At 35.7% G+C, this 10,900-nt stretch overlaps 1 protein-coding gene across 10 annotated transcripts in view; it reads left to right on the top strand.

The window, feature by feature from the left end:
* The window catches only part of LOC125650406 (galactose mutarotase-like), a 23,549-nt gene extending 13,762 nt beyond the window's left edge, over positions 1 to 9,787 (top strand). For 9 of the 10 annotated variants that reach the window (XM_048878698.2, XM_048878695.2, XM_048878694.2 and 6 more), the window contains 8 exons: positions 5,997 to 6,063; positions 6,700 to 6,830; positions 7,194 to 7,348; positions 7,557 to 7,766; positions 8,199 to 8,289; positions 8,526 to 8,670; positions 8,768 to 8,936; positions 9,602 to 9,787. In XM_048878698.2, coding sequence (XP_048734655.2) covers positions 5,997 to 6,063; positions 6,700 to 6,830; positions 7,194 to 7,348; positions 7,557 to 7,766; positions 8,199 to 8,289; positions 8,526 to 8,670; positions 8,768 to 8,936; positions 9,602 to 9,679 — 1,046 coding nt within the window. In that variant the 3' untranslated portion in view covers positions 9,680 to 9,787. Of the gene's footprint in view, positions 1 to 4,736; positions 5,857 to 5,996; positions 6,064 to 6,699; positions 6,831 to 7,193; positions 7,349 to 7,556; positions 7,767 to 8,198; positions 8,290 to 8,525; positions 8,671 to 8,767; positions 8,937 to 9,601 lie in introns of those variants that run through there. The other variant, XM_048878700.2, reaches the window with a different exon arrangement.
* Positions 9,788 to 10,900: the final 1,113 nt, after the last annotated feature.

Here is a 10,900-nt window from a genome sequence, read left to right as displayed (position 1 = left end):
GAGCTGTATAGATTTGAGCCCGTTCTTTCGCAAGAAGAAATGAGAAAAGAAGACACAATCAGTCGAGTCGCAGACCAGGCAGACGGTACACGTTCTTCATACAAATGTCTCGAACCTCAACTTGTCATTACGCAAATGATGGATCCACAGTTTACGTAGTCTTTTCTTTTCAAATGACTTGGTTGAGTCGGGAATTTCGAAAAATAACCTTTTTTCACATCTCCCCTTCACATTAGTGTAATTAACTGCTTGCCAGGAAGGCATCAACCTATTTATTCGTAAGATCTACCATATGCACATCTTTGATGATCTCGCAGGTGCTTGGGTTCAGCCCCCCCCCCCCTTCCGAATAAGCTACATGAGTTGATTTAATTAATTGTTTGTTAAAAATATTTCTAATGCATGTCAACAACGTATACCCATAAAGTCCAAAATAATTCAAAATAAGCCCTTTTAAAATAAGATACCCTAGGTCACTGGTTATTATAAGTTCTGTTATAACCAGTGAGGGTATTTTTTTTTTCCTTTTTAAAGGACTTATTTTGGACTTTATGGGTATGAAAGATGTTGTTGGCATGCATTAGAAATATTTTCAAGAAAAAAATAATTAAATCAACTCATGTAGCTTATTTAGAGGGGGAAGGGGGGGGGGGGCTGAACCCAAGCACCTGCACATGGGTACTCTTAGAATCTCATCAAAACCGGAACAAACGGTGTGACGTCAAAATTATTGATTTTTGTGGACTTAAATACAAAAGAGTTACACATCATGGCAGCCTCTATAGATCGCGGGAATTTCAATTTTTGACGTTTTCAAATTAGTACTGAAGCATAGCTAGGCCATATATCAACAGAATTGTATGACAAATCTTTATCATATGATTAATCCTATCATTTATCATGTAAAAATCTTTGGGTTGCCTTTCCTTTTAAGAAATATTGCAATTTTTCAAATTTGAACCAAATCTGACCAGAATTATAGCAAGAGGCCCATGGACCAGATTGCTCATCAATCTTTATTCCCATGAAATATTTTGACCCCATATTGTGGCCCCATCCTAGTCCCAAAGGACCACATCATAACTGATTGATTGATTGAATATTGTTTAATGTCCCTCTCGAGAATATTTCACTCATATGGAGACGTCACCACTGCCGGTGAAGAGCTGCAAAATTTAGGCCTATGCTTGGCGCTTACGGCCTTTAAGCAGGGAGGGATCTTTATCATGCCACACTTGCTTGACACGGAACCTTGGTTTTTGCAGTCTCATCCGAAGGACTGCCCCATTTAGTCGCCTCTTACAACAAGCAGGGGGTACTGAGGACCTATTGTAACCCAGATCCCCAAGGAACCATCATAACTGAAAATGAATTCACATTATAAAGAGTTGCCTCAACACCAATATGACTAACATGATCTTGATGTTCTGTATAAAACCAAGGTCATAGATCATAGGATATGAGACAAAGTTTTGTCAGACCAGATACATGTACCTTGATCTTGCATTGCATAGAAAGAACGAAGAAGAAAAAAAAGAACTACACCAAAATGCCTTTTGTTTTAACAGCAATGCATCTCCCACTCATATCCAGCCAAATACACCCTACCATGATTTCAACAAACTTGAATCTGCACTATATCTGGCATTTCAATTTTCCTGGCCCTGTGGTTCTCTATAAAAAAAAAAAAAAAAAAATTTAATATCCCACCCTATGTTTGCATTTTCCTGATTATCTCCCCTTGGAGAAGGGTGTTGCCCTTCACTTGAACAAATTTGAATCCCCTTTTACCTACAGATGCTTTTTGCTAAGTTTGGTTGAAGTTTATGCTTTTTGCTAAGTTTGGTTGAAATTGACCCAGTGGTTCTGAAGCTCAGGTGAGCTTTAAAAAAAAAAAGGGGGGGGGGTATAGAGAACATTGTAAACAAACGATTTTTTATAAAAGAAAATAATTTTTTTAATGAAAATTGCACAAAAATAGCAATATGATTATTTTAGTAATTTCCTATCAATTTTTATCGGGATCGGTATTTTTTCTATGGTTTGGTTCAAATCTATATATATATATATATATAAAGCACTGAAGAACCAACAACATTCAGTATCCAAAACTGTCGGATCTATATTAAATAGATACAATGGTCAGGGAAAATAATTATATAAAGCACTAGAATGACCAACGACATGAACAATTGGAATTGTCAAATTTTCGGGACAACCTGTCCCTTCGTCAGGACGTGAAAGGATTACATTATGGAGAAAACACAAATATAATTAACAATAAGCACTAAAGCTACACTACAAAACTAGCTAAACACTTTTCCAGCGGATTACATGTTGCAGGCTTTGTTATTAACTCAAAAAAGAATAACAATCAAGGTGTCTGGTCACCGTGGTATCAGTCGGTAAAGTGTGAAATTAATTAATGGAAGAACTAACTTGGCCGAGGTAGCAGGGGACAGTTTTGCACTATAGGCCTTTTTCAAAGAATGGAATTACCCCGTATTTGAAGTGATATTACATGTGTAAAAATGTATACAATAATTTTAGGATGCATGTCAAATGTAGCTGAGTGCTTAGTAAAAATGTTGATATACAACATGTAGGTGTCACCATGATTCCTAGCATATAGATGGGTGCAAGTACGAAACTAAGACACGTGGTCAGTTGCTGAAGAAATTCCGGTGAAAACATCCAGGGTCTAGCAAAAGGTCTGTAGCTGTGAGGGAAGGTGGATGGCCCCATATGAGAAGTAGATTTTTGAGAAGGGCAGATAGGGTTCTTGATTGTGCACAGTGTCTAAATCCCCATGTTTGGTACTGTGATGGTGTGGGGGTGGTGCGGATTAGCCCAAATGAGGGAAAATCAAAGCAAAAAAGGGGAACCTCCTCAGAGCATGTTTTGTGCACCAGCACCAGTATTTATAGATTACATGTAATTTAGGGTCATAATTTATTAACTACACTAATATGAAATACAAGTATGGACATAAAAGGGAAATATGATTTTTCATTAGTCTGTCATAATCTGACTTTGGTGTATACCCCCTATCCACATGTTTCAAAACCAAAGAAACTGTCCCCTGCCACCCGATCAAAAGGTGAAACAGTTAATTCGTACATCGTGGTATTCTCCCCTAGATCAAACTATTGAAAATTTAAATTTTAGATAATAGTAAATGAAATTGGCGTAATGTATAAGCTATTGGTTACTTGTAAAAAAAAAAAAAAAACAACTAAAAATGGAACTTGTTGATGATGAGTGCCAACGTCGTTTATCAGAGGGAGAATAACATTGTTATATCAGGAACCTATTCCTATATATATATATATATATATATATATATATATATATATATATAAAGAAGTAATATTTTAGTCTGGTCCCCGCCCTGCCACTCTTTGATCAAAACGAGTGATCAAGGAGTGGCGGGGGTGGGGACCAGACTAGTAATGTTTCTGAAATTTTTGTAATTTCATTTCAGTTTCTTTTTAAAAATATTTGTCTAATATATGTTTTTTTGTAAATGGTGTTTTTGAAGATTTTAGCCGTAGATTTAAAAAATATCACCGTTACAAAAAACCGGTTATAATTTTCATAAATATTTTTTATTTAAATAAAAATCTTCATTTACATGAGGCCTCATCGCAGGCTTTATTAGATATTCATATCGTGCATCAAATCAAAGTTCAGATTTCAAAATCTCTTATTTGTAAACAAAAAACCGTATTTATCATTCCGGAAAAAAATCACAATAAATTCATAAAAATAATCCAGAGCTTGTATCACTGTTTCCATGCTCATGCGCTAACTTATAGGCTTAAAACTGCAATGCAAAAGAGGCTGAATTATTGAATGAAGAATGGGGCAATATAGCTCCAATCGATTTTCATGAATACGGTAAAAGTTAGTAGGCCTACTGAAAAAATCACAATAAATTCATAAAAATAATCCAGAGCTTGTATCACTGTTTCCATGCTCATGAGCTAACTTATAGGCTTAAAACTGCAATGCAAAAGAGGCTGAATTATTGAATGAAGAATGGGGCAATATAGCTCCAATCGATTTTCATTAATACGGTAACAGTTAGTAGGCCTACTGAAAAAGATTTCAATGCACCCCCTTCTGTACATACACTTCCGGAGTCCCATGTATTGAACATAGTTTATTGATTAAAATCAAAAGGATTGGAAAAAAGTATTGCCAACTTCTTAGTTCCTCTCATTGAATATAACAACAGTAGTCATGTAAATATACAATCTGTTTGATCCGCTCCGATATTCTGATGTCTAATACAATTGTATTAGTGACATCAGAATATTGGAGCAGATAAAGATCTGGTTTTAATCAGATTGGTAAACATACAAAATATCTAGTCATACAACTTTCCAAAATTATTATTCAGCATATAGCATTTGATGACTGAAGCAAAGCATTAAACTATGTAATAAAGTAACAAGTGTGTTTCTAATGTGTTTAAGCCAAGTCTAAAGAGGCTGTTGAAAAGACTTTTGAGCACTGAAGTAGTTTTTACAGTACAAACAAATTATGACATCTCCACAAAAACAAAGAGGGCTATCTAAGTCTGAAGAAAAGTTATGTCATAGTCAATCTCTCTCTCTCTCTCTCTCTCTCTCTCTCTCTCTCTCTCTCTCTCTCTCTCTCTGCATTGGTAAACCTACTATTTATGAATCAGGCCGATTTTCTATGTGAATTTATAGAGGGGAGGGGGCGACATTCTTAGTCATGGTGCATTGTAGGTACAGATTTATCGTTGTCTGAATTATTGTTGCATTGCTCATTAATCAGGAAATCATCCATTAATCCCGGAGTAAAATTCATTGATGAATTGTGTCATTTGTTTACAATGATTAGATGTCTGTGTACAAACTTTAGCCCACTTAGTCTTATTGGACAGCTTTCCCATTTCCTGTAAATGTATGCGGTGATATTGAAATACAAACAAATCAAGTGTCATTGGCATGAAAGGGTTGCTCTCTATCTCTCTTCTCTCTCTCTCTCTCTCTCTCTCTCTCTCTCTCTCCTCAACTTGCCAAATTGATTCTTGAGTATATCGGTATAGATATATTTACTATATAGGGCGGTAGTATCACCCGTTTACCAAAATTTGCATTGCACCCTAAAATTATGGGGAATGGCGCTAATGAAACAAAATCTTCAGATAAATAGCCAATCTAATTAAAATCAGATCTTCTCTAACCTTTACACTGGAGGAGGAGTAACGGTTAGAGAAGATCTGATTTTAATTAATTAGCTTGATAAATAGCAATTGGGGTGAAAATACTTGTAAAGCACCACTGGTGCAAGTTAACTCGGGGTTTTCATTGTGCTGATGAAAATAACATTAACATTTTAAAATGGATTCAATAACAAATGAACAAAATCACAAGTCAATTAAAGATTGTTACCTCAAACAATAGCTTTGTCCTTTGAAAAAATAGTCAAGTATCTGGTTGGTATAGATATCAGTGAGCATGCCGATTAGTTGGATCCGCTCTTGGTAGCCTATATTTAGATTGTTGTGAAAGGCGATAAAGCCTCCCTTATTTAAAAAGAAAAAAAGTTGTGACCCTATTTGTAGATTGTTCACTGGAGTAAAACAGGTAAGCTGGTATGTGCACACAGACACGTTAAATGGTTGGGGTTTGGCCCGTTAATATTCAGACATTGCAAATGTCATGTATTGACTCTCATCCAACATGATGCGTAACAGGAGAAATGACCTTCATACGGCGAATAGGAATTTTTGCTTTATTTTGGCCTTCCTCACAGTGTTGATTATAGTGCTAATTAGTGTGGTGATTTATCTGGCTGTTAAAAATCAAAAAGGTGAAGGTAAGTTATCGATCTATAAATAGCCACATGGCTGTTGGAATCATTTGGTTACCTGAATCATTTGTTATTGTACACACACAGCTTACGAGTAAGGATAGCTGTACACACGTGCTACAAATAAAAATTTTCTTGAATTATAGAAGACCATCCACCAGCAATGATCACAAGTTCTCCATTCGGAAATCACGAAGGAAAAGAAGTCCTAGAGTAAGACAGTTTTTTAGTATATATCATGTTAATGCTTTTCCTAAATCCACCTTCAAATATTACAAAACATGCATAACTTATGCCATAAGTCTGTCGAATCACAAAACGCGTCCAACGGAAAGCATGCATGGAAATTATATTTGTCACCGAATATCCAATATGTGATGTTACCATAGTAATTATAACAGTAATCGTTATTGTACAATCCCGTTGCAAAATTTTGTCATAATCGCGCAATCAAATCATTTACATACAACACCATACAGTCGCCCATTTACCGGATGCCTTGTAAATGTACATACATGTAGCTTACTGAGTTGTACGAGAAGAGTTGATGCTATGTTCAGAATAATACACTTCAGAATTGTAGAATTGGTGTTCACAAATTTCGAACCGTACAAGACAAGGAAGCCGTGAATTATAGGAAAGTACAGTGACTGTCACAAAAATCAAGTTACTGTTAGGAACTGGTAACAGTATCGATGTTTTGAGGGGGGGGTTATGATTTTTTTTTATGAAGCATGATCCATGTATATGAACATCTTTATACACGATATTATAAGGAAGTTATCATATAAATTATGAATACTATGCACTTATGAAGTGTATGTATATATTGTTATCGAATGTGTTCAGGTACACTTTAAAGAACAGTAAAGGCACAGAAATACATATTCTTAACTATGGAGGAATTATTAGGAAGATCGTGGTACCGGATAAAAACGGAAAGATGGACGATATTTGTCTTGGTTTTGATGGCATGGAAGGTAGATGTTAGTTCTATAGATCTTATTGGTACGAGAGGGAGAGAGAGAGAGAGACATGGCACAATATATGATAATTCTCCTTGTTCACAAAGATCACAACTGACGAAATATACAATGTATGTACATGTAGATATTCTTGTATATTGCATTGTCCGTCTGGCCCAAGTGTTATGGTCGGATTTTATTTTCATGGTGACTGCGGTGTTCATCTCATCAAATACCCCTATTTTATACTGCCCAATTATTACAGAAAACTATAAAGGATTTTTTTTTTCTTTTTTAATGATTTAAAAAACTTTAATCTGACAGCGACCAGTGATCGAAATAACTGAGTCTGAATCTAACTTTGGAATTTCCCTCTAGGATATGCCGAAAATCCGCCCTATTTGGGGGCTTTAATTGGGCGCTATGCCAACAGGATAGCAGAAGGACGTTTTACTATTGATGGCAAAACATATCAGTTGGACACAAACAATGAACCTAACGCCCTTCATGGAGGAAAAGTTGGATTTGATAAGGTAATAATTTTTTGTCTTTGCTAAAGGGTTGCATTGTGTTGGAATAAAATGTATATTATGAGATATTTCTTGCAAAAGACAACAATATATATTACGATGTTTGTAAATTTTAGTTAGTATACACAAAGGCAAAAAAGAAAAAAAAAACCTGAATTAAGTAATCAGAGCTCGTCTGTGTGCAACTTTTATTTATAATGTTTAATTCTAGAGGGTATGGGAATCAAAAATTGACGGTGACGTCCTGCAGTTGACTTATGTTAGCGCCGATGGAGAGGAGAAGTACCCGGGCGAGGTCAAAGTAACCGTGAGATACCAACTGACCGATGACAATGAATTGGTCATTCAATACTCGGCTACAACATCAGCGAAGACAGTCATCAATCTCACAAACCATGCCTACTTCAATTTAGGTGGACAGGTAGATGGGTCAATTTTTCATCACGAAATTTTAACCGTTGTTACATGTATATCTTAATTCTTAAAGCTGAAAGAAATACTGCAGTCATACCATTTTTCAGATAGAAATACATGTACACCGTATTTTGATTTCTGATTATGATTTTGCTTTAGGTATAAACAATAACTTGTTGCTTAGTGCCAACTTTGGGAGAAATTTATATATGCGAAATGGAAAATTTAGGAATTATTAAAAAGAAAAAAGCAGTAGTTGAAATGTTATTGGGGGGAAAAATGTGTATTAAATTTAATTATGGCACTTTGTTGTAAAATATTTATTAACACAAATGACGTCTAAAGTTTTGATAATTTATTTCAAACGAAGTGCCGCCTTATAGGTCTAATTGTCTGGCGAATTTTAACTCATCAGTTATCCTCTGTACTGCTTATTTAGGTGTCTGGTGACATTGGGAACATTTTTGATCACAACGTGACGATAACGGCTGATAAATACACACCAGTGGATGAGGTTTCCATTCCCACAGGTAACACACCAAAGTACACCCACATACATAGTAAAATCCCCATATAGTGATCGAATTTCCAATGTATATTTGATCCGTATAACCAGATTGTGCCAGATGAAATGAAATATCGGGTATGATTTTCTTGTCCAAAATTTTGTTTTCAAAAATCGTGTTTAGTATACAAGTATATTATGAAAAAATGTCATTTGAAATTTCTGTCATATAACGGAATTTATTTTTTATTTCACGAACAGGGGTGATTGCTGATGTAGACAAGACACCTTGGGACTTGCGCACCATGAAGAACTTGGGAGAAATGATTCCCACCGTGCCTGGAGATGTAGGATACGATCATAACTTCTGCTTTGGAAAGACCGGCTGGCGGAAATACATGGCAAGGTATTGATAAAAAGTACATGCACTAGTATATCGTAATGTTTGTATCCTCAAAAGTTCGTTGTTGGTTGCTAAACATATTACCCCATTTCTTTCAAAGGGTGGAACATCCTGCCTCGGGTCGATTTCTAGAGATGTACAGCACGGAGCCAGGTGTACAGTTTTATACCGCATACTACTTAAACGCAACCGGAAAAGGCGGGGCCAGTTACAAGAAATTCGATGCTTTTTGTCTGGAGGCTCAACATTATCCGGACAGTCCAAATAAAGTAAGTCCTAGAAGTTTTTGCTTCAAGTATTGTCATTTAGACTAAATTACCTGATGGGCGGAGGTTAGTCATCGCGTATACTAGTACTCCCAACCTGAATGTGTGTAAATTAGGTATACTGTACAAATAAGAAAGAAATAAACTCCCATAAAGTTTTAAGCAGGGTTTTTGTTGTTGTTTTTTTTTTTGGGGGGGGGGTCTTTACCTGAATGCGGAATTTTGGAAGGTTCATCAGCAGAATGTAACTTACAAATTGACCGATATACGCAAGCTTTACATAAAATGACTGATACACGCAAGCTTTACATAAAATGCAATTGATGAAAGAATTTTTATTTTATAATTGATTACATGTTATGTATGTGTTATTTTTATCCATTTTCACACATTTCCACTGGATAACCTCTCAGACTTTTCTATGGCCTATCATTACATCTACAGAGAACATTCTCTACCCAGAGCTCCGTGCACTCCTTGTATGTGAAGCTTGCGTAACGCGCCCTCTGGTGAGAGAATGATACAGAGAAGTCTGTGAAAAAGTCCGAATCCGTAGGAAAATTTAAAAATTCTACCACTCAATAAGGTTAAATGTTTATATATGATGTGGAAAGGCGTTACTAACGATGTCACACAATGTATAATTTATTGAATCTGTCTATTTTCAGCCAAATTTTCCTACAACTTTGTTAGCGCCATCTGATACTTATCTACAAACAACTTCATACAAATTTGGAGTGATGTGATCTCGTGACCATGCTACATTGATGATTATATCATCTTTACTGTATACATTAATTATTAATTTTGTATAATAAAACTGTTACTATGATCTTTGATCGTAATCGAACGTTTGTTGTGTTGGGTAGTTTTCTATTTCTGTGACGTCACGATCGATAGAAACACCTCCAGAATCTATTTTGGAATGCTTCGTGATATCAATCTTAATATTGATTGAAACCATTTAATGGAGTTTATTATTTTATAATATTTCTTTATAGAGCATGATTACGGTAAGAGGGGAGTATCGATTGCTGTACTAAGTAAAGATACTTGCAATCTAATTTTAATTAGATCTTCCATCCGCTCCCCAGTTTTCGAGACTTCCACGCGACGTATCGAAAACTGGGGAGCGGATGGAAGATCTAATTCTAATTAGATTGAGATACTTGCTACTGTCAAAAGGATCCTCCATGTGACGGCACTTGTTATAGAAAGCCTGTAGTCCTATTTACATGGATACATTCACAAGTACATGTATCTAATTCGCAATCCAAAATCGTATCTATTCACTTTCACTATCGAACTTGATCTCCTTTCTCACGAGGTACCTCATAATTACTAGTAATCCACTCGCGTAGGACCTTTTCTCGAGCAAAGTACACACTGTACATAAATACCCCAACTCTTACTTTCATCTCTCAGTCTGATCATTCAAAAAGCATTCAAGCTTAGTAACTCAGAAAACCTGAACATTCAGTCTTCTCCCCAACTCGCACGACACTCCCGAGAGAAGGGCTTGCTCCTGCAACATGCACCTCTGTTTCACAATAATTAATCGACGGAGATTGAGAGATATAGCTTTAAGATACTAGAGAGAACTCTTTCTACTACCTTTTGAAGCGTTCCATTTTTACAGTTTCTGACAAAATTCTGGCATATTTCAAAGTTTCTTTACTGTAGAGTACTAGTATTTGGTGATACTTTAATATTTATCAACATAATGCATCTAGAGCAATGTTTTTAATCAATGTATGAGAAGAATTAAAAGTGTCTCAAAACAGTTTGTAATGTTGCTATTTTTATATATGTTTTACACATATATTCACATTTTGTACAGATACATTTGAAACAGAAGTTCGATTTGTTTGTAGCGAGTGTCCTTTCAGAGAAGGATGCGTGGTACAATTTGTTGCATGACTCGCACCCTACATCGCTGGTACAAGACTCGTTGCATACACCACAAA

The sequence above is a fragment of the Ostrea edulis genome, chromosome 5 (genome assembly GCF_947568905.1).
Source record: "Ostrea edulis chromosome 5, xbOstEdul1.1, whole genome shotgun sequence".
NCBI lineage: Eukaryota > Metazoa > Mollusca > Bivalvia > Ostreida > Ostreidae > Ostrea > Ostrea edulis.
Note: the sequence above shows the minus strand (reverse complement) of the source record. Positions and strands in the feature narration are given on the sequence as shown.